Below are 23,348 nucleotides of genomic sequence, written 5' to 3' on the forward strand. Positions count from 1 at the left end.
ACCTTAAAATGTATTACGTTTTAAAAACTGTTTGATTTGAATACTAGAGGACTACATCTCCCAGCAGGCTGTTCGGCGCCACACGTGTGTCGCAGAGCTTCTGTTAGCATCATAGCTTTAGTTTATCATCATGTCGGTGTTTATGGATCTAAACCTGAGCTTCACCGCCGAGAGGAGCCGCCTGAAGAGTCTCATAGAGACCGCGGCTCACCGTGAGTCTTCTCCTCTAAAAACACTCTTTAACAGAGTCTGGTGCCTGTAGACCGGGGCGCTAACAGAGCTAGCACCGGTACAGAGTCTCATAAAGACCGGGGCGCTAACAGAGCTAGCACCGGGGCAGAGTCTCATAAAGACCGGGGCGCTAACAGAGCTAGCACCGGGGCAGAGTCTCATAAAGACCGGGGCGCTAACAGAGCTAGCACCGGGGCAGAGTCTCATAAAGACCGGGGCGCTAACAGAGCTAGCACCGGGGCAGAGTCTCATAAAGACCGGGGCGCTAACAGAGCTAGCACCGGGGCAGAGTCTCATAAAGACCGGGGCGCTAACAGAGCTAGCACCGGGGCAGAGTCTCATAAAGACCGGGGCGCTAACAGAGCTAGCACCGGGGCAGAGTCTCATAAAGACCGGGGCGCTAACAGAGCTAGCACCGGGGCAGAGTCTCATAAAGACCGGGGCGCTAACAGAGCTAGCACCGGGGCAGAGTCTCATAAAGACCGGGGCGCTAGCTCGGTGTTCAGGGTGTGTGTTCTGTACCTGAGGACCAGAGTGTCGGTACCGTAATGATTCAACGTATTGATGACTTTATTAAGTTATTGATGCGTTTGAAGCCTCAGACTGAAACAGCTCTCTGTTTACAGTAGAAGTTGTTCTTACTAACAACAGAACAGAATTACACATAATAAACATATGAAGTTGAATCCACAGACGTCCCTTTAAACCATCATGACTCATCACATCTATTTAACGTTTATCTTGTTATTGGTGACAAATAGAACAAACTTTAACATATTAGTGAAATAAATTACTTAAAGTGGAACATTCTGCGACATAAAAGAACAAAAAGAGTATTTTAATGAGATAACCCTGAATATTAACATAATCAATGATGACGTCATTAAATCTGATACATGCTCACTGACTAATAATAATAGTTAATAATAATAGTTAATACTAGTTAATAATAATAGTTAATACTGGTTAATAATAATAGTTAATACTGGTTAATAATAATAGTTAATACTAGTTAATAATAATAGTTAATACTAGTTAATAATAATAGTTAATACTGGTTAATAATAATAGTTAATACTAGTTAATAATACTAGTTAATAATAATAGTTAATACTAGTTAATAATAATAGTTAATACTAGTTAATAATAATAGTTAATAATAATGTGTTTGTGTGTTTTCTTCCTCAGTGGGTTTCTCCACAGTCGCCATCAATTACGTGTTTGAACCGGCGACCAACAAGAAACAGGTGAGTGTTTACCTGAGTTCAGGAACTCCCACAAATATATTTATATATATATATAAATATTATATATATATTATATATTATATATTTATTTATTGAGATGCTGAAGGCGCTGGACACTGCTGGGCTGTCTTGACTAACACGCCTCTTCAGTGTCTCATGGGGGTCGGGATCAGTGCCCGTGGTCTGGCAGACCGGGTGGTGGTTCTCATTTTCAAAAAGGGGACCGGAGAGTGGGTCTCACACTACTCAGCCTCCCGGGGAAGGCTTATGTCAGGGTGCTGGAGAGGCTCCGACCGTTTGTGGAACCTCGGATTCAAGAGCAGCAGTGAGGATTCAAGAGGAGCAGTGAGGACTCTAGAGGAGCAGTGAGGACTCTAGAGGAGCAGTGAGGACTCTAGAGGAGCAGTGAGGATTCAAGAGGAGCAGTGAGGACTCTAGAGGAGCAGTGAGGACTCTAGAGGAGCAGTGAGGATTCAAGAGGAGCAGTGAGGACTCTAGAGGGAGCAGTGAGGATTCAAGAGGAGCAGTGAGGATTCAAGAGGAGCAGTGAGGACTCTAGAGGAGCAGTGAGGACTCTAGAGGAGCAGTGAGGACTCTAGAGGAGCAGTGAGGACTCTAGAGGGAGCAGTGAGGATTCAAGAGGAGCAGTGAGGACTCTAGAGGAGCAGTGAGGACTCTAGAGGGAGCAGTGAGGATTCAAGAGGAGCAGTGAGGACTCTAGAGGAGCAGTGAGGACTCTAGAGGAGCAGTGAGGACTCTAGAGGAGCAGTGAGGACTCTAGAGGGAGCAGTGAGGATTCAAGAGGAGCAGTGAGGATTCAAGAGGAGCAGTGAGGATTCAAGAGGAGCAGTGAGGACTCTAGAGGAGCAGTGAGGATTCTAGAGGAGCAGTGAGGACTCTAGAGGAGCAGTGAGGATTCAAGAGGAGCAGTGAGGACTCTAGAGGAGCAGTGAGGACTCTAGAGGAGCAGCGAGGACTCTAGAGGAGCAGCGAGGACTCTAGAGGAGCAGCGAGGACTCTAGAGGAGCAGCGAGGATTCCGTCCCGGCCGTGGACCAGTGGACCAGCTCTTTACCCTCGCAAGACTACTGGAGGCCCAACCAGTCTACATGTCCTTTGTGGACTTGGAGAAGGCTTTCGACCGGGTCCCTCGGGGGTTCTCAAGTATGGGGTGCTGGACCCGTTACAACGGGCGATCCGGTCTCTGCAGTAGGAGCTGTGTCCGCATCCTCAGCAGTAAGTCAGACACGTTCGTGGGTGTTGTCTCCACCAGCGCTGCCCTCTGTCACCGGTCCTGTTCGTGACTTTCATTGACAGGATATCTAGGCTCAGCCGGGGGTGGAGCGTCAGGTTCGGGGGTCTCGGGATCACCTCTCTGCTGTTTGCAGATGATGTGGTCCTGTTGGCCTCCTCGGATCGTGACCTCCAGCGTTCACTGGGGCGGTTTGCAGCCGAGTGTGAAGCGGCGGGGATGAGAGTCAGCACCTCCAAATCTGAGGCCATGGTGCTCTGCCAGAAACCGGTGGATCGCTCCCTCCAGGTGGGGACGGAGTGCCTACCTCAAGTGAAGGAGTTCAAGTATCTCGGGTCTTGTTCACGAGTGAGGGTACGATGGAGCGGGAGGTCGACAGGCTGCAGCAGTAGAGCAGGCGCTGCACCGGACCGTCCTGGTGAAGTGAGAGCTGAGCCGGTCGGTCTACGTCGGTCTATGTACCTCTAGTCAGGAACTCTGGGTCGTGACCGAAAGGACAAGGTCGCGGCTACAAGCGGCTGAAATGAGTTTCCTCCGTAGGGTGGCCGGGCTCAGCCTCAGAGAGAGGGGGAGGAGCTCTGACATCAGAGAGAGGGGGAGGAGCTCTGACATCAGGAGGGAACTTGGAGTTGAGCCGCTACTCCTTCACGTTGAAAGGAGTCAGCTGAGGTGGTTCAGCATCTGATCAGGATGCCTCCTGGACTCCTCCCACTGGAGGTTTTCTGGGCACGTCCAGCCGGGAGGAGACCTCAGGGAAGACCCAGAACAGCTGGAGGGATTATCTCTCCCAGCTGGCCTGGGAACGCCTCGGGATCCCCCAGAATGAGCTGCAACATGTTGCAGAGGGAAGTCTGGGTCAGCCTGCTGGACCTGCTGCCACCAAGACCCGACCCGGATCAGAGGAGGAGCATGGATGGATATATATATTTTTATATATATATTCAAATGAAATAAAAGTCCTCTTCTACCTTCCTTTCTTAATTACATTTGTAAATATTAAACAGTCGAGACTGACTTTTATTTTGTAACTCAGGAGATTCCGACCCCGACGCCGATCAAAGAGCTGATTGATGAGCTGCCCGTCGTTCAGGTATGAAGATGATGATGAAGATGAAGAAGACTGTTTGTGTTGTCGTTTACTTCTGTCTTTGTCTCCGTCAGGGTCGCTATCGTCCAATCAGAGTGCTGAACAGACTGACCGTTGTGATGTCAGACTCCAGTCACTTTGTGAGTGTTGCTTTTATTTTGAAATCTTTCAGGATGTCTGTGACAGATTCCTTCTTCTCATGAACTAATATCTTCTGTGTATCGATGTACTATGTGTGTGTTTCAACAGGGCCTCCGCCGGCACCACGGTGTCGCTGCTCGGGGCCTAATTAGCATCTTTTCACAGTTTATGCTTTAAAAACGACAATCGACTGATTGATTAATTAATTATTGCTCAGCTTTAGTGATGATGATGATGGTAAGAAGAGAGGAGGAAGTACGTGATGAAGTTTAAGATGTCAGGATGTCGGCCATTTTATCTGCTGCTCTACAGGAATCAGTGTCCTCAGAGGACAAAGAGACAAAGCGTTGATAATCAATAGTGTGTGTGTGTGTGTGTGTGTGTGTGTGTGTGTGTGTGTGTGTGTTCAGAGGCCTAACGCTGCAGAGTATCGTTGTTTTGACCTCCTCTCCGTCCAGCCAACCACAGAGAAACTCTTCCATGTGAGTATTAGTCACGCTACTGTACACGCTACTGTACACGCTACCGTACACGCTACTGTACACGCTACTGTACAAGCTACTGTACACGCTACTGTACATGCTACGTACACGCTACTGTACTCGCTACCGTACATTCATGTGACAGCTCAGATACTCGGGTACATAAAGTACAACATATTGTTATGACTAACCAACCGTACTAACAATAGCAACAACATTTAATTACTGCTTTTTAAATACTGTGTGTGTGTGTGTGTGTGTGTGTGTGTGTGTGTGTGTGTGTGTGTGTGTGTGTGTGTGTGTGTGTGTGTGTGTGTGTGTGTGTGTGTGTGTGTGTGTGTGTGTGTGTGTGTGTGTGTGTGCAGGCGGCCTGTATGATATATGACGTTGACATCATCTGTATCTCAGTGACAGAGAAACTTCCATTCTTCTTCAAGAGAGCACCGGTCAACGGGGTGAGATTAACATTGTAGTTATTCTAACTAATACTACTGTCATTATTACTTATATGTAGATATATGTATATATATGTATATATATGTATATATATATATACATATATCAGTGGCAGGCCGTGCATTTTAAACCTTCATTCTGTCCGACATCAGTTGAACCGTCTCCTCATGACCTCATGATGGCGCCACAGCTGTGGTTATTTGTTTCTCGGCTGTAACATCACGTATTCCTGTTAAACCGTTCGTACGAGGCTCACGAACCGAACAACACGTTTGAATAATACGAGTGCGTTTGGAAAATGCAGAAGCTTAAATTGTGGGAAATATGTTTTCGGTGGAGCCAATGCGCCCAACCTGGCAACCCAACCACGTCACAGACACCGTGCTGTCTGACACTCCGACCCGGAAGAAAAACATTCTATACGCGACGCAACGCTAAACTAGCTTAGCATTAAAACAACAGCAGCAGCACACAAGCTACAAACTCTCCCCGCAGCGTTTAGCATAAAGCAATCACCACACAATCCCCGTTCCTCCAGACCATAATTCATGCTTTGTAAAGAGAATTAAAAAACCCCAAAACAGAGAATCAAATGTCTGAAATAACCCCGCGATGACGGGATGCTTCGTCATTAACGGACAAGTCAGATGCAACGTAATTAACACAATGACGAGAAGAAATGCCAGTCACATATATTTATATGACTCATCGATCCAGCAGCGCTGCAGCTACAACACGTATTCCAGCGCACACTGAAGAACACGAGCCATTCAAATATTACTCACATCAGAGGAACAACATCAACCGTATCATCACACCATAGACACATGAACACAGTAGAAACGCTGCTGCAGATGTAAAAACACAAAAGCACTTCACTTAAACACAAAGTCCATCCTCCTTTCTTTGTTAGCAAAGAGTTCGGATGTTCAGAACATGAGTGCGGTTCAGTTGCAGCCAGAGGTCGTCCTGCCAACGTGTTCGTTGAGTTGTCGATCCACTCGGGTCTCTAAAAGTTTTTAAAAGTACCGTAGCTTGTAGTGTCCTGTCCTGCTATGGTGTCGTGTTGCTGCCTTGGTTAGCCACCTCACCGCGTAGCGTAGCGTAGCGTAGCTCCAAACACCAAGACGCTCAGTTGCAAATAAAACACATTCTTAGCCATAACATGTGCAACGCTTCTCCGATGCTGAAATACCGTTCGTACAAATCCGTTGTGTGTGTGTGTGTGTGTGTGTGTGTGTGTGTGTGTGTGTGTGTGTGTGTGTGTGTGTGTGTGTGTGTGTGTGTGTGTGTGTGTGTGTGTGTGTGTGTGTGTGTGTGTGTGTAGGCCGTAGACAGAGGGGTGGTGTTCGAGGTGTCGTACTCAGCAGCCGTCAGAGACTCCACCAGGAGGCGCTACACCATCGCTAACGCCGTCTCTCTGATGGAGAGCTGCAGAGGGAAGGTTCGTCCTTTTTGTCCCAAACAGCTTCCGTCCGTTTGTTATGACACATTCAGTGATGTCAGAGGAGGCGGAGCCTGAAACGGTCTTTGTCTTTCAGAATGTGATCCTGTCCAGTGCAGCTGAGAAGGTCAGTGATCAATCGGTTAATAATCAATCATGTGTGATCAGTTTACGATCAATATAAAAGAAAAGTGTGTGTGTGTGTGTGTGTGTGTGTGTGTGTGTGTGTGTGTGTGTGTGTGTGTGTGTGTGTGTGTGTGTGTGTGTGTGTGTGTGTGTGTGTGTGTGTGTGTGTGTGTGTGTCCTCAGCCTCTGGAGCTCAGAGGTCCTTATGACATCACCAACCTGTATCCTTCCTGTTGGTTCACCAACAACCAGCAGTCAACAGAAACACTGCTGTGTGTGTGTGTCCAGTACTCTGTGTGTAGTACTCTGTGTGTAGTACTCTGTGTCCAGTACTCTGTGTGTGTGTAGTACTCTGTGTGTGTAGTACTCTGTGTGTAGTACTCTGTGTGTGTAGTACTCTGTGTGTCCAGTACTCTGTGTGTAGTACTCTGTGTGTGTAGTACTCTGTGTGTAGTACTCTGTGTGTGTAGTACTCTGTGTGTAGTACTCTGTGTGTGTAGTACTTTGTGTGTAGTACTCTGTGTGTCCAGTACTCTGTGTGTGTGTAGTACTGTGTGTAGTACTTCCAGTGGTTTTCCTGATGTTTTCTCAGAGGTCTGTTGTTCGGTTTGTCCGATCGAGACGCTAAAGAAGCCGTTTCTTCTACTTGTCGATCAGTTGTACTACACGCAGGTAAGTAGTACTACTGCTATTTGCTATTTCAATACTACCATTGATGGCCGAATATGGTTTTAATGTGCATACTTGTTGAATAATATTTTGGTTATGAAACATTATCATTGATCAACATGTTGTTTATCAGAAACCAGGAAGTCGGCCAGCGGCATCGTCTACACCATGAAGACCTGCAGTGAGTCCTCCAGCCAGCAGGGGGCTCCACCTGCTGACTGTAGGTTCACCTCACATCACCTCAGTCACTGTTGCTTTCTGATCAATAACGGCTCTGATGACGGGTTCAGATGAGTGAAACCTCTTTTTTTTTATCCGAGCAGGTGAAGCTCCTGCAGCCAAGAGAGCCAAACCTCACCTGACTGACAGCTGAGGGGGAGGGGCTTCTGGAGGGGGAGGGGCTTCTGGAGGAGTCAACGGGCTCATTCTGATGTTGGCTTATAGACAGAAAATCAATTGATGATGAACTTCATTTCCGTTTTCATTGAAACTCCAGAAACACCATCTTGTATTATTGTTGCTCAGAATGAGTCAATAATTCAGATTTAGAAGAATATGTTTTTATTTTATCAGTCAAAATAAAACCCAACTGAGAGGAATGTCTGTGTTTTATTGTTACGTATGTAAATAAGTCATAGTACGTCATAGTACAGCATGTAAATAAGTCATAGCTCTCTGAGGAGCCATGAGCGAGGAACCACGAGAACAGCCTTCTAGGACGTCGTGGAGTCTGATAACTCCGCCTCCTGTTGACATCTGGGACATTTGAACGAGATGGCGTTACGTTACTGTACGTTACGTTACGTTACTGTACATTACGTTACTGTACATTACGTTACGTTACTGTACATTACGTTACTGTACGTTACGTTACTGTACATTACGTTACTGTACGTTACTGGGCTGCTGGGGAGGCTGATGACCTCCTGGTGAAGGGCTGCAGTCTACAGTCTGTACGATCCCTCAGGGATCAGCCTCACGTGACTGAATGAAATGATGATCAGTGATGTAACAATCTCTCACTTTAATCCTTTCATCATTTAAAAGTAAAGTAACTAAAAAAGTAACTTTAAAAGTAAAGTAACTAAAAAAGTAACTTTAAAAGTAAAGTAACTTTAAAAGTAACTTTAAAAGTAAAGTAACTAAAAAAGTAACTTTAAAAGTAAAGTAACTAAAAAAGTAACTTTAAAAGTAAAGTAACTAAGAAAGTAACTTTAAAAGTAAAGTAACTAAAAAAGTAACTTTAAAAGTAAAGTAACTAAAAAAGTAACTTTAAAAGTAAAGTAACTAAAAAAGTAACTTTAAAAGTAAAGTAACTAAAAAAGTAACTTTAAAAGTAAAGTAACTAAAAAAGTAACTTTAAAAGTAAAGTAACTAAAAAAGTAACTTTAAAAGTAAAGTAACTTTAAAAGTAAAGTAACTAAAAAAGTAACTTTAAAAGTAAAGTAACTAAGAAAGTAACTTTAAAAGTAAAGTAACTAAGAAAGTAACTTTAAAAGTAAAGTAACTAAGAAAGTAACTTTAAAAGTAAAGTAACTAAGAAAGTAACTTTAAAAGTAAAGTAACTAAGAAAGTAACTTTAAAAGTAAAGTAACTAAGAAAGTAACTTTAAAAGTAAAGTAACTAAGAAAGTAACTTTAAAAGTAAAGTAACTAAAAAAGTAACTTTAAAAGTAAAGTAACTAAAAAAGTAACTTTAAAAGTAAAGTAACTAAAAAAGTAACTTTAAAAGTAAAGTAACTAAAAAAGTAACTTTAAAAGTAAAGTAACTAAAAAAGTAACTTTAAAAGTAAAGTAACTAAAAAAGTAAAGTAACTAAAAAAGTAACTTTAAAAGTAAAGTAACTAAGAAAGTAACTTTAAAAGTAAAGTAACTAAGAAAGTAACTTTAAAAGTAAAGTAACTAAAAAAGTAACTTTAAAAGTAAAGTAACTAAAAAAGTAACTTTAAAAGTAAAGTAACTAAAAAAGTAACTTTAAAAGTAAAGTAACTAAAAAAGTAACTTTAAAAGTAAAGTAACTAAAAAAGTAACTTTAAAAGTAAAGTAACTAAAAAAGTAACTTTAAAAGTAAAGTAACTAAAAAGTAACTTTAAAAGTAAAGTAACTAAAAAGTAACTTTAAAAGTAAAGTAACTAAAAAAGTAACTTTAAAAGTAAAGTAACTAAAAAAGTAACTTTAAAAGTAAAGTAACTAAGAAAGTAACTTTAAAAGTAAAGTAACTAAGAAAGTAACTTTAAAAGTAAAGTAACTAAGAAAGTAACTTTAAAAGTAAAGTAACTAAGAAAGTAACTTTAAAAGTAAAGTAACTAAGAAAGTAACTTTAAAAGTAAAGTAACTAAAAAAGTAAAGTAACTAAAAAAGTAACTTTAAAAGTAAAGTAACTAAAAAAGTAACTTTAAAAGTAAAGTAACTAAGAAAGTAACTTTAAAAGTAAAGTAACTAAGAAAGTAACTTTAAAAGTAAAGTAACTAAAAAAGTAACTTTAAAAGTAAAGTAACTAAAAAAGTAACTTTAAAAGTAAAGTAACTAAAAAAGTAACTTTAAAAGTAAAGTAACTAAGAAAGTAACTTTAAAAGTAAAGTAACTAAGAAAGTAACTTTAAAAGTAAAGTAACTAAAAAAGTAACTTTAAAAGTAAAGTAACTAAAAAAGTAACTTTAAAAGTAAAGTAACTAAAAAAGTAACTTTAAAAGTAAAGTAACTAAAAAAGTAACTTTAAAAGTAAAGTAACTAAAAAAGTAACTTTAAAAGTAAAGTAACTAAAAAAGTAACTTTAAAAGTAAAGTAACTAAAAAAGTAACTTTAAAAGTAAAGTAACTAAAAAAGTAACTTTAAAAGTAAAGTAACTAAAAAAGTAACTTTAAAAGTAAAGTAACTAAAAAAGTAACTTTAAAAGTAAAGTAACTAAAAAAGTAACTTTAAAAGTAAAGTAACTAAAAAAGTAACTTTAAAAGTAAAGGAACTAAAAAAGTAACTAAAAAAGTAAAGGAACTTTAAAAGTAAAGTAACTAAAAAAGTAACTTTAAAAGTAAAGTAACTAAAAAAGTAACTTTAAAAGTAAAGTAACTAAAAAAGTAACTTTAAAAGTAAAGTAACTTTAAAAGTAACTTTAAAAGTAAAGTAACTTTAAAAGTAACTTTAAAAGTAAAGTAACTTTAAAAGTAACTAAAAAAGTAAAGTAACTTTAAAAGTAACTAAAAAAGTAAAGTAACTTTAAAAGTAACTAAAAAAGTAAAGTAACTTTAAAAGTAACTTTAAAAGTAAAGTAACTTTAAAAGTAAAGTAACTTTAAAAGTAACTAAAAAAGTAAAGTAACTAAAAAAGTAACTTTAAAAGTAAAGTAACTAAAAAAGCAACTTTAAAAATAAAGTAACTTAAGTAAAGTTATGACTTTTCGACATGGTACACTGACTTTTTCATGACTTTTTTCGACATCCTATACTATGCTGTTTATAACTCCGCAGCAACTCCCTTCATCAACATCGATTGTCTTCCTTCAGGATGGAGTCCAATCGCCAAAGACGTTGCACTATTCACATTTGTACAATGTGTAATAAATTATTGTGAAATTCTAATGAAGTCTCTCCTGATTGAATGACTTTTTGGACTGTTTTTCGACTTTAACTTTAAAAGTAAAGTAACTAAAAAAGTAACTTTAAAAGTAAAGTAACTAAAAAAGTAACTTTAAAAGTAAAGTAACTAAAAAAGTAACTTTAAAAGTAAAGTAACTAAAAAAGTAACTTTAAAAGTAAAGTAACTAAAAAAGTAACTTTAAAAGTAAAGTAACTAAAAAAGTAACTTTAAAAGTAAAGTAACTAAAAAAGTAACTTTAAAAGTAAAGTAACTAAAAAAGTAACTTTAAAAGTAAAGTAACTACAAAAGTAACTTTAAAAGTAAAGTAACTAAAAAAGTAACTTTAAAAGTAAAGTAACTAAAAAGTAACTTTAAAAGTAAAGTAACTAAAAAGTAACTTTAAAAGTAAAGTAACTAAAAAAGTAACTTTAAAAGTAAAGTAACTAAAAAAGTAACTTTAAAAGTAAAGTAACTAAAAAAGTAACTTTAAAAGTAAAGTAACTAAAAAAGTAACTTTAAAAGTAAAGTAACTAAGAAAGTAACTTTAAAAGTAAAGTAACTAAGAAAGTAACTTTAAAAGTAAAGTAACTAAGAAAGTAACTTTAAAAGTAAAGTAACTAAGAAAGTAACTTTAAAAGTAAAGTAACTAAAAAAGTAAAGTAACTAAAAAAGTAACTTTAAAAGTAAAGTAACTAAAAAAGTAACTTTAAAAGTAAAGTAACTAAAAAAGTAACTTTAAAAGTAAAGTAACTAAAAAAGTAACTTTAAAAGTAAAGTAACTAAAAAAGTAACTTTAAAAGTAAAGTAACTAAGAAAGTAACTTTAAAAGTAAAGTAACTAAAAAAGTAACTTTAAAAGTAAAGTAACTAAAAAAGTAACTTTAAAAGTAAAGTAACTAAAAAAGTAACTTTAAAAGTAAAGTAACTAAGAAAGTAACTTTAAAAGTAAAGTAACTAAGAAAGTAACTTTAAAAGTAAAGTAACTAAGAAAGTAACTTTAAAAGTAAAGTAACTAAGAAAGTAACTTTAAAAGTAAAGTAACTAAAAAAGTAACTTTAAAAGTAAACATTTACTTTAAAAGTAAAGTAACTAAGAAAGTAACTTTAAAAGTAAAGTAACTAAGAAAGTAACTTTAAAAGTAAAGTAACTAAAAAAGTAAAGTAACTAAAAAAGTAACTTTAAAAGTAAAGTAACTAAAAAAGTAACTTTAAAAGTAAAGTAACTAAAAAAGTAACTTTAAAAGTAAAGTAACTAAGAAAGTAACTTTAAAAGTAAAGTAACTAAAAAAGTAACTTTAAAAGTAAAGTAACTAAAAAAGTAACTTTAAAAGTAAAGTAACTAAAAAAGTAACTTTAAAAGTAAAGTAACTAAGAAAGTAACTTTAAAAGTAAAGTAACTAAGAAAGTAACTTTAAAAGTAAAGTAACTAAGAAAGTAACTTTAAAAGTAAAGTAACTAAGAAAGTAACTTTAAAAGTAAAGTAACTAAGAAAGTAACTTTAAAAGTAAAGTAACTAAAAAAGTAACTTTAAAAGTAAAGTAACTAAAAAAGTAACTTTAAAAGTAAAGTAACTAAAAAAGTAACTTTAAAAGTAAAGTAACTAAAAAAGTAACTTTAAAAGTAAAGTAACTAAAAAAGTAACTTTAAAAGTAAAGTAACTAAAAAAGTAACTTTAAAAGTAAAGGAACTTTAAAAGTAACTAAAAAAGTAAAGGAACTTTAAAAGTAAAGTAACTAAAAAAGTAACTTTAAAAGTAAAGTAACTAAAAAAGTAACTTTAAAAGTAAAGTAACTAAAAAAGTAACTTTAAAAGTAAAGTAACTAAAAAAGTAACTTTAAAAGTAAAGTAACTTTAAAAGTAACTTTAAAAGTAAAGTAACTTTAAAAGTAACTAAAAAAGTAAAGTAACTTTAAAAGTAACTAAAAAAGTAAAGTAACTTTAAAAGTAACTTTAAAAGTAAAGTAACTTTAAAAGTAACTAAAAAAGTAAAGTATCTTTAAAAGTAACTTTAAAAGTAAAGTAACTTTAAAAGTAAAGTAACTTTAAAAGTAACTAAAAAAGTAAAGTAACTAAAAAAGTAACTTTAAAGTAAAGTAACTAAAAAAGCAACTTTAAAAATAAAGTAACTTAAGTAAAGTTATGACTTTTCGACATGGTACACTGACTTTTTCATGACTTTTTTCGACATCCTATACTATGCTGTTTATAACTCCGCAGCAACTCCCTTCATCAACATCGATTGTCTTCCTTCAGGATGGAGTCCAATCGCCAAAGACGTTGCACTATTCACATTTGTACAATGTGTAATAAATTATTGTGAAATTCTAATGAAGTCTCTCCTGATTGAATTACTTTTTTGACTGTTTTTCGACTTTAACTTTAAAAGTAAAGTAACTAAAAAAGTAACTTTAAAAGTAAAGTAACTAAAAAAGTAACTTTTAGAGTAAAGTAACTAAAAAAGTAACTTTAAAGGTAAAGTAACTTTAAAAGTAACTTTAAAAGTAAAGTAACTAAAAAAGTAACTTTAAAAGTAAAGTAACTTTAAAAGTAACTTTAAAAGTAAAGTAACTAAAAAAGTAACTTTAAAAGTAAAGTAACTTTAAAAGTAACTTTAAAAGTAAAGTAACTAAAAAAGTAACTTTAAAAGTAAAGTAACTAAAAAAGTAACTTTAAAAGTAAAGTAACTAAAAAAGCAACTTTAAAAATAAAGTAACTTAAGTAACGTTATGACTTTTCGACATGGTACACTGACTTTTTCATGACTTTTTTCGACATCCTATACTATGCTGTTTATAACTCCGCAGCAACTCCCTTCATCAACATCGATTGTCTTCCTTCAGGATGGAGTCCAATCGCCAAAGACGTTGCACTATTCACATTTGTACAATGTGTAATAAATTATTGTGAAATTCTAATGAAGTCTCTCCTGATTGAATGACTTTTTTGACTGTTTTTCGACTTTAACCCCAGTAGAACAAACTGAAAAAACACAATTGGGTTTCATCATTAAATTCTTTTCTTTACTGCATTTGCACATAATTCACTGAACACACAGAAGTCCAGTAGCATCCAATACATAAACTGACCGATGAAAACAAGGTAAAAACAATACGTCTGTAATAAAATACACTTTCATGTTCTTATATGCATAATATAAAAACAATAAAGGAAAATATTTAAATTGCAGTAATTACTATTTACAAAAGGCATTTTCTTTTAAAAGGAACTTTTACAAATTCAGTACCTAAAATAAATCAAACTATATGCAGGTCAGGTGCAGTAGTACAAAAAGGCTTTGATATCAGGAGAGTAAGGTGACAGTTTTACAGCAGGACAGAAAGGCGGGATAAGGCCTGATGAACATTAGGTAGCCTGGAGGAGTTCACCAATGAGGAGCGAGTGCTTTTCCTCCGTTTCGTCTCTGGCCGGTCCAGGTTGCCTTCCAACCCAGCTGATATCACGCAGAAGTTCCAAATCATCAAGGTTGATAGGGTGAGGTCATCGCTAACGGAAATAACGAGCCTGTTGACGAGGGCAAACATATCAATAGTACAAACTACTAAACTTTTTCCCCCTATCATGTCCTACAGCCCGTCAACGGCCTCCCTACTGCACAGACCTGCTTCTTCCTGTTTCGCCTGCCCCCTTACACGAGCCAGGCCATCCTCGCTGAGCGTCTGCATTACTCCATCCACAACTGCCCCTCCATCGACAACTACATGCTGACCCACAACACCGACGCAGCAGACAGCTCCGACACAGAGGAGTGAAGCGGCCAGCTGTGGTCAACCTGGTGATGAATGTATCTTCTCCCATGCCATGCACATTATGCACTGAACACAGACTTCTATTCGCCAAACCTGTAAGGTAGTGTACTGTACTGTTTATATGTTGGTTGAAATTAAAGATATGTGTAGTTTTGGTTTTCCAAATGTGCAAGGTGTTGTAATTAATGCAGTGCTTACTCTGAATCAACACTACAGGGATACGGAATAAGAGTTTTTCAAATAAAAATAAAGTAACTAAAAAAGTAACTTTAAAAGTAAAGTAACTTTAAAAGTAACTTTAAAAGTAAAGTAACTAAAAGAGTAACTTTAAAAGTAAAGTAACTAAAAAAGTAACTTTAAAAGTAAAGTAACTAAAAAAGTAACTAAAAAAGTAAAGTAACTAAAAAAGTAACTTTAAAAGTAAAGTAACTAAAAAAGTAACTTTAAAAGTAAAGTAACTTTAAAAGTAACTTTAAAAGTAAAGTAACTAAAAAAGTAACTTTAAAAGTAAAGTAACTAAAAAAGTAAAGTAACTGAAAAAGTAAAGTAACTAAAAGTAACTAAAAAAGTAGTTATTTTAAAGGTAAAGTAACTAAAAAAGTAAAGTAACTAAAAAAGTAACTTTAAAAGTAAAGTAACTAAAAAATTTACTTTAAAAGTAAAGTAACTTTAAAAGTAACTAAAAAAGTAAAGTAACTAAAAAAGTAACTTTAAAAGTAAAGTAACTAAAAAAGTAACTTTAAAAGTAAAGTAACTAAAAAAGTAACTTTAAAAGTAAAGTAACTAAAAAAGTAACTTTAAAAGTAAAGTAACTAAAAAAGTATCTTTAAAAGTAAAGTAACTTTAAAAGTAACTAAAAAAGTAAAGTAACTAAAAAAGTAACTTTAAAAGTAAAGTAACTAAAAAAGCAACTTTAAAAATAAAGTAACTTAAGTAAAGTTATGACTTTTCGACATGGTACACTGACTTTTTCATGACTTTTTTCGACATCCTATACTATGCTGTTTATAACTCCGCAGCAACTCCCTTCATCAACATCGATTGTCTTCCTTCAGGATGGAGTCCAATCGCCAAAGACGTTGCACTATTCACATTTGTACAATGTGTAATAAATTATTGTGAAATTCTAATGAAGTCTCTCCTGATTGAATGACTTTTTGGACTGTTTTTCGACTTTAACTTTAAAAGTAAAGTAACTAAAAAAGTAACTAAAAAAGTAAAGTAACTAAAAAAGTAACTTTAAAAGTAAAGTAACTTTAAAAGTAACTAAAAAAGTAAAGTAACTAAAAAAGTTACTTTAAAAGTAAAGTAACTTTAAAAGTAACTTTAAAAGTAAAGTAACTAAAAAAGTAACTTTAAAAGTAAACTAAAAAAGTAAAGTAACTAAAAAAGTAACTGAAAAAGTAAAGTAACTTTAAAAGTAACTAAAAAAGTAGTTACTTTAAAAGTAAAGTAACTAAAAAAGTAAAGCAACTAAAAAAGTAACTTTAAAAGTAAAGTAACTAAAAAAGTAAAGCAACTAAAAAAGTAACTTTAAAAGTAAAGTAACTAAGAAAGTAACTTTAAAAGTAAAGTAACTAAGAAAATGTTGGTAGGCGGAGCTTAGGGTCCCAAGAGGATTTTTTGTAGCACTCAATCAGTTGCTCATGTCTGTAAAATCTTAAGTAATTTGGACATACGGGCTGTCGGGGCTTGCCTTTCCGTTATCTAGGTGGCGCTAGCGAGTAATTTTGTATGCTCGAGCATTGGACCCATAAAATATAAAAATTTCCCGCAGTCCTGATATGCTCACCAAATATGGGGAGGTTGGGGACATGTCAGATACCCTTAAACGGTTTTTCATCATAGGGTATAATAATAATTCCTACAGATACAATAGGGACCTCGCGGACCCAACGTTGTCAGTGCTCGGGCCCTAATAAATGAAGAGAGTTGTTTGTGGTTCTTTTGTTGTTCAGACTACAATGAACATCTATTTAAACCAGACGGTGAATCAGAAAACATTAAATATAAACTAGAGCGCCCCCCCCCAAAGTAAACACCGTTAGCACTGTTAGCACCGTTAGCTGTAGCTGCCATGTGGAGAACCTTGTGGTGCAACAGAAATAAATCATCTCAGTGAGAATCAGTCAAATGTTTATTCTTTAATCAGTCTCTAGTACAAATGTTGCGCTCTGATTGGTCAGCTTCAAGAAAGGAAATGATGTCATTAAAAATAGGTCTACAGGAAGCTGCTCTACATCAGATCAATAAAAAACTGTTTCATAAAAATATACATTTACAAAGAGGAAGATTTCAGATTCTTAACATTAATATTTCCCTTTTAATGAATGCTCAGTGAAAATACACCTAAAACCAAACACGTAGTATAAAGTACTCTTTATAATCTTCATCATCCCTTTGATTGTGTTTCTGAAATAATTGTAGAGAATTATACGAATAATTCTCTCTGGAAGTGTTTCTGTGATGTTGAGGACTCTGAACGTTGGTCTCGGTTCAGTCGTTATCTCAGAGGTGTTAGCTAACGAGCTAACGAGCTAACCACGCAGACAACAGTGCAGAAATGTGATTGGATGGAAGAGGCAGAGGGGGCGGGGCTTATCCTGCAGCTCACTGATACAATGAGCTTCTCTCTACAGGACGGTGCGTTCATGGACACGTGGATATCTGAGAACTGAGAGAGCTAGTGGAAAAGCGCTCTGATTTACATTTAATCCTGTGATTTCAGATTGTCCTTAAACACACCAGCAAACAAAGTCACTTGACGACTGAGGAAGGACATGAGGTGGAAAGCTCTGTAGGAATGTTAAAAATCAGACAAGAGGAGCAACTGATTGGTCCTTTCAGTGGGCGGGGTCATGATGGTTTGCCGCCTCCTCTTCCTCCTCTTCCTCCTCCTCCTCAGTGGCCCAAGATGTGGTTGATGTGACCCTAAAACATGAAACATGGCTTTAATAAACAGTTCCTCACACATCCGCTGGAGGTCACAGGGCTAACGTTAGCTGGCTAGCATCACACAATAGCATATAGCCTAGCTCGTTAGCATTAGCTAGCTTAGTAGCTTGGACCAGGCTCCACCCGTCCAGCCTGAAGTCCATGAGCCTCAGAAAGCTCTGGGTGACGTCACCCGTCTCCCTCTGCAGACCCGTCTCTCTACAGACCCGTCCCTCTACAGACCCGTCCCTCTGCAGACCCGTCTCCCTCTGCAGACCCGTCCCTCTACAGACCCGTCCCTCTACAGACCCGTCCCTCTACAGACCCGTCCCACTACAGACCCGTCTCACTACAGACCCGTCCCTCTACAGACCCGTCCCTCTACAGACCCGTCTCACTACAGACCCGTCTCTCTACAGACCCGTCCCTCTACAGACCCGTCTCACTACAGACCCGTCCCTCTACAGACCCGTCTCTCTACAGACCCGTCCCTCTACAGACCCGTCCCTCTACAGACCCGTCCCTCTGCAGACCCGTCTCACTACAGACCCGTCTCACTACAGACCCGTCTCACTACAGACCCGTCTCTCTACAGACCCGTCCCTCTACAGACCCGTCTCTCTACAGACCCGTCTCACTACAGACCCGTCCCTCTACAGACCCGTCTCTCTACAGACCCGTCCCTCTACAGACCCGTCTCTCTACAGACCCGTCCCTCTACAGACCCGTCTCTCTACAGACCCGTCTCACTACAGACCCGTCCCTCTACAGACCCGTCCCTCTACAGACCCGTCCCTCTACAGACCCGTCTCTCTACAGACCCGTCTCACTACAGACCCGTCTCACTACAGACCCGTCTCTCTACAGACCCGTCCCTCTACAGACCCGTCTCTCTACAGACCCGTCTCACTACAGACCCGTCCCTCTACAGACCCGTCCCTCTACAGACCCGTCTCTCTACAGACCCGTCTCACTACAGACCCGTCTCACTACAGACCCGTCTCTCTACAGACCCGTCTCTCTGCAGACCCGTCTCCCTCTACAGACCCGTCTCTCTACAGACCCGTCCCTCTACAGACCCGTCTCACTACAGACCCGTCTCTCTACAGACCCGTCTCACTACAGACCCGTCTCACTACAGACCCGTCTCTCTACAGACCCGTCCCACTACAGACCCGTCTCACTACAGACCCGTCTCTCTACAGACCCGTCTCACTACAGACCCGTCTCTCTACAGACCCGTCTCTCTGCAGACCCGTCTCCCTCTACAGACCCGTCTCTCTACAGACCCGTCTCTCTACAGACCCGTCCCTCTACAGACCCGTCTCTCTGCAGACCCGTCTCCCTCTACAGACCCGTCTCTCTGCAGACCCGTCTCCCTCTACAGACCCGTCCCTCTACAGATACGTCCCTCTACAGACCCGTCTCTCTACAGACCCGTCTCTCTACAGACATATTTATCAATAACATCAACAGAACTTACTGGTTCTCCTCCGAGACACCTGGGACAGCAGAGCAGAGGAGGTCTGGACCGGACCACATCAACCTACACACACACACACACACACACACACACACACACACGTTACCATAGCAACAGCCCCAAAATATCACTTTACTTCTAAAAGGTGCGTTCACACCAACGTTAATCGTGTCATTCACGCTAGACGTGCCAGAGAGGGGGCGTGGCTTATCAACTAAGCCGTTTATTTCCTCCATCAACAACGGAAGAAATCACTGTTTCTGCTTTGTGTTGTTGTAGAAATCCTGTAAACTAATCGCCTTCTTGTCTGGGTCATCATCTGGAGGTGTATTCACTGTGTCGAGCTGGTTTCCTACAGCTGTATGAACCCAAAATAAACACTTTTCCTGTGATTTAATTGTAATAAACAAATAAAAAAGATGCAGAAATAACTACATTATGATGCAGATTTGTAAAAAGTCTGAATTCATGTTTTGTTAGTTCTCTCCACTAGACGACAAGTAAATCACTTTTAAAATACATCAGGAGGAGCATCTCGACGCTGATTGGCTATCAGGAGGAGCATCTCGACGCTGATTGGCTATCGCACTGCAGCGTCACGCTATTTTTTGATTGACGCAAATTCACGTCACTCCAGTCTCATCACGTCTGTAGACTTTGTAATCTACTCACGCGAATAATGAACGCCGTTTAACACCTGAACTCACCTGCTGTTCTTGCTGCTGATTGGATACCGTGAAGGTGTGGGACGTTTCCATTGGACGCTCAGTCACCTGGAGCTCCATCCCCAAACACACCCGCTTCTGAGAGCAAAACATAGTGACATCAACAACAACATCATCATCATCATCATCATCATCATCATCATGATGATGACGAGACAAACAGCGATGGAGGTCCTGGATCAACACACTGAGACTTTTAATCGTCAGCATGTTTCAGAAATGTTAAACTCAATGATGAGAGCTAACGAAGCATCTCACTGAGCTTCAGCTTCAGAGAGTGTGACCACAGCTGTGCTCTGTGATGAAGACGAACACTAACCCACACAGGAGGCGTCTCACTGATGCTCACCTTCACTCCATCTTCAGGGTTTGGTTCCATAGAACCTGACTAACCCCAAACATCTGGCTCTGGTACATCTGCATAAAATAATGTCCAATATCTCTTCTTTAAATGTTGACCCTGTTCGGCCCTCAACGTAGTCACAGTTCTTAGTGTTGCCTCTCTGTGATTGAGTTTGACAGCCCTGATATAGACTGCGGTCACATGTTAGTGCGCCTCTACGCTGAACTTCACGGTAAACGCATTCAAACGGCACACACGGCACACACGGCACACATCGGGAGCGACATTACAACCGGTTTCTTCAGATGAACATCCGGTTTTCAGAATAAGATTCCAACTAAGTATACATATTGCATAATGGAAATGAGATTAAATGAATTATATTCACATTAAGTAGAAAACACGTTACCTGCACCTCGTGAGTTAAAGGGAAAATACACCTAAATTCTGAGTAAAGTATGTGTTGAGGACATCTCTGACTCACCCATGAAGAAAATTAAACAATTTCACTGAACCAATTAAGAGATATTTCAAAGTAAAAGTCATACATTTGAATCGAGAAAATATCTAATAAATGAATATTTGCACATTTTTTAATAATTAAAAAAAGGCTGTCCTTGTACTCTTATAGCAAGGAACACTTACTTTTACATATTTTATTTTATTTAACACAAATTAGAAATGCTCCCTCGCAATGATGGTTGTCTGCTCGTGAATAATGTTTTGTGCACGTGTATTATGTGCACGTGCCAGTTATTTATGTGCGTGAATTTTGAGACTGATTAAATGACTTGTTATGTCTGGAAAACAGGGCTGCAACAACGAATCGATAAAATCGATTATTAAAGAGTTAGCAACAAATTTTATTATCATTTCGTTGTGTCGCGCGATTATTACGCCGCTCAATAATAATGCCGTGTTCACACCAAACGCGATGAACGCGGCGCGAATCGCGTCATTCGCGCCGCCGGAAATGTACCCGTTTCATGGTACAAATGTATGACTTTTACTTTGAAATATCTCTTAATTGGTTCAGTAAAAGTGTCTGATTTTCTGCATGGGTGGAGTCAGAGATGTCCTCAACACATATTTATCAGTCATTGTCTGGATTTATTGAGGAAATACTTTTTGTAGCACCTCAAATATTGTGATATTAGCCTTTTTGTCATATATATGCATTAGTCATTGTGGGGAATTATTGGGAAACTCTATTTTATAGCACCATAAAAATGTCAGAAATTTGCCATTTGAAGATACAAATCCAGCTCAGAGTGTTTGCTTAGTAAAATATCTGAATTGACTGTCAGTCAGGTATTATCAATGTGAATATCTTTCCAGCAATATATATAATCAAAGAATAAAGACACTTTACTCACAATTTAGGTGTATTTACCCTTTAACTCACGAGGTGCAGGTAACGTGTTTTCTACTTAATGTGAATATAATTCATTTAATCTTATTTCCATTATGCAATATGTATACTTAGTTGGAATCTTATTATGAAAACCGGATGTTAGTGTGTATTAAACCGGAAGTTGTTTCACGGCAATCTTTCCGCTAACTTTGCAAAGTCCTCCGCTCGCTCCCGATCTGTGCCGTTTGAATGCATTAACCGTAAATTTCAGCGTATAGGCGCACTAAAATGTAAGTGTCTGCTGAGTTGACCGCAGTCGATATATTATATATACTATGATATTGGCTGTATTGTGCTAAAAGCTGTCATTTACCTAAGTTTTTTGGTTGTTTTGTCTTATTAATGTAAAAACAACCTACACGGCTCAGAAAACATCTTCTCCTTCATCATCTTCATCACTCACCGCTCTGCAGCTCCACGGCTCCACTTCCGTCTCCAAACTTCTCTTCTTCTGCAGAACACACTGCATGCTAACAGCTAACGGAGCTAACTGATATGGAAGCTAACCGCCACCAGACCTGCACAGTTAGCACGTTAGCATTAGCCGATAATCCGGAGACAAGTGACTTTGTTCAAACTTCGACCGGAAGTTGTCAGTTCCCGCTCAACAGTGAGCAAACGGACGAGTTCAACCGTTAACGATGACGTTATCTGTCCACTAACCGTTAACTCTTGTTGTTGTCGATGTTAATCGACCTTCTGTTGACCGGAAACTTCAACTACATCATCACTTCCGGTACAAGGAGAGCCGTGGGCTTCAAATTAAAAGCCCCATCGTTTCCTGATTTTCTTTGTTAAATGTTATTTTGGTTTAATTTGACAGAACAAACAATCCGGAAGAGGACTTTCATTTACAATTTAATTACGATAAACGCTCATGACTGTTGACTAATTAAACATTAATCACTTCTAGTTTATACAGTGTTCGACTGCTGGGAAACAAAATAGTTTTCATAGTTGTATAAAATAATTAAAGTTCAGTAATACTTTAATTTGATGATTCACGTATTTCCTGATAGTTGGTAGTAATTATAGAGAAAGTAGAGAAACATTACATATATATATATATATGTACATATACCATATATATATGTACATATATATATATATATTTATATGTATATATGTACATATATATATGTAGTATGTATATATGTATATGTACATATATATATTTATATGTATATATATTTATACGGGTCATTGATAAATATGGCTTCTAAAAGTCATTTTAAAATGATCTTCTAAATGGATGTGATGCATATTGTTGTGACGTATCCGAGGTCAGAATCAGATCTCGCGAGCAGATGTTCTCGCGAGATCTAGAGATCTTGAAGACTTTTAGCTGCTCTTCGTTTGTAATTTGTTCATAATTATTAAATATTCCTCAAAAATTCAAATTTGAATTAGAATACCACAAATGTTTTTTTCTGTGATAACTTGTATTTTTTAAATATGTTTTGTTGATCTGAGTCTTAAAGGGGCAGTGCAACAACTTGAGCCCAAATATTCACCGAGTCGAGTCTGATGTTGATTTATATATCAGCTCATATATAAATAATATATACTATCTATATATATAGACAGTAAATATAGATATGTGTATAAATACACATATATACCTGATATCACCTGATATAATATATATATTATGTATTTATTTTTTGATGTTGCAGTGACTACATGTGACCAGCAGACGGCAGCAGCGTGTTGATGATGATAATGAATCAGAATCTACTGTGTTTCTACATTTAGTGCAGTTTGTGGGACACTAAGAGACAGACAGACAGACAGACAGACAGACAGACAGACAGACAGGCAGACAGACAGACAGACAGACAGACAGACAGACAGACAGACAGACAGACAGACTGACAGACTGACAGACAGACAGACAGACTGACAGACAGACAGGTGCTCTGTCTCTCCTGAGACTTTGTTAAATGACTGGAAACTGTTTTGATCAAATGAAGCGAAAG

The 23,348-nt window shown here is 37.7% G+C and overlaps 2 protein-coding genes across 2 annotated transcripts; one reads left to right on the forward strand and one right to left on the reverse strand.

Annotated features, from left to right (window-relative positions):
• The first annotated feature begins 83 nt into the window (after window positions 1–83).
• On the forward strand, window positions 84–7,784 carry rpp30 (ribonuclease P/MRP 30 subunit). Its single transcript, XM_079182258.1, has 12 exons — window positions 84–212; window positions 1,420–1,478; window positions 3,763–3,819; window positions 3,891–3,956; window positions 4,368–4,439; window positions 4,805–4,894; window positions 6,223–6,339; window positions 6,437–6,466; window positions 6,649–6,686; window positions 7,058–7,137; window positions 7,268–7,354; window positions 7,458–7,784. The coding sequence occupies exons 1-12, from the start codon at window positions 131–133 to the stop codon at window positions 7,505–7,507; spliced, it is 828 nt and encodes a 275-aa protein (XP_079038384.1). The 5' UTR covers window positions 84–130; the 3' UTR covers window positions 7,508–7,784.
• An 8,810-nt stretch (window positions 7,785–16,594) lies between these two features.
• On the reverse strand, window positions 16,595–22,087 carry LOC306712803 (uncharacterized protein). Its single transcript, XM_079182223.1, has 4 exons — window positions 21,773–22,087; window positions 19,595–19,690; window positions 18,888–18,950; window positions 16,595–17,401 (listed from the first exon to the last, which is right to left on the reverse strand). The coding sequence occupies exons 1-4, from the start codon at window positions 21,836–21,838 to the stop codon at window positions 17,372–17,374; spliced, it is 255 nt and encodes an 84-aa protein (XP_079038349.1). The 5' UTR covers window positions 21,839–22,087; the 3' UTR covers window positions 16,595–17,371.
• Window positions 22,088–23,348: the final 1,261 nt, after the last annotated feature.

This window comes from Pholis gunnellus (genome assembly GCF_910591455.1).
Source record: "Pholis gunnellus genome assembly, chromosome: 21".
Classification (NCBI taxonomy): domain Eukaryota; kingdom Metazoa; phylum Chordata; class Actinopteri; order Perciformes; family Pholidae; genus Pholis; species Pholis gunnellus.

Coding starts and splice junctions, on each gene's coding strand:
- LOC306712803 (XM_079182223.1), bottom strand. CDS start 21,838: ATGCAGTGTGTTCTGCAGAAGAAGAGAAGTTTGGAGACGGAAGTGGAG. Junction 19,691..21,772: donor AGCCGTGGAGCTGCAGAGCG/GTGAGTGATGAA, acceptor TTTTGCTCTCAG/AAGCGGGTGTGTTTGGGGAT. Junction 17,402..18,887: donor GGTGTCTCGGAGGAGAACCA/GTAAGTTCTGTT, acceptor TTCATGTTTTAG/GGTCACATCAACCACATCTT.
- rpp30 (XM_079182258.1), top strand. CDS start 131: ATGTCGGTGTTTATGGATCTAAACCTGAGCTTCACCGCCGAGAGGAGC. Junction 1,479..3,762: donor CGGCGACCAACAAGAAACAG/GTGAGTGTTTAC, acceptor TTTGTAACTCAG/GAGATTCCGACCCCGACGCC. Junction 3,820..3,890: donor ATGAGCTGCCCGTCGTTCAG/GTATGAAGATGA, acceptor TGTCTCCGTCAG/GGTCGCTATCGTCCAATCAG.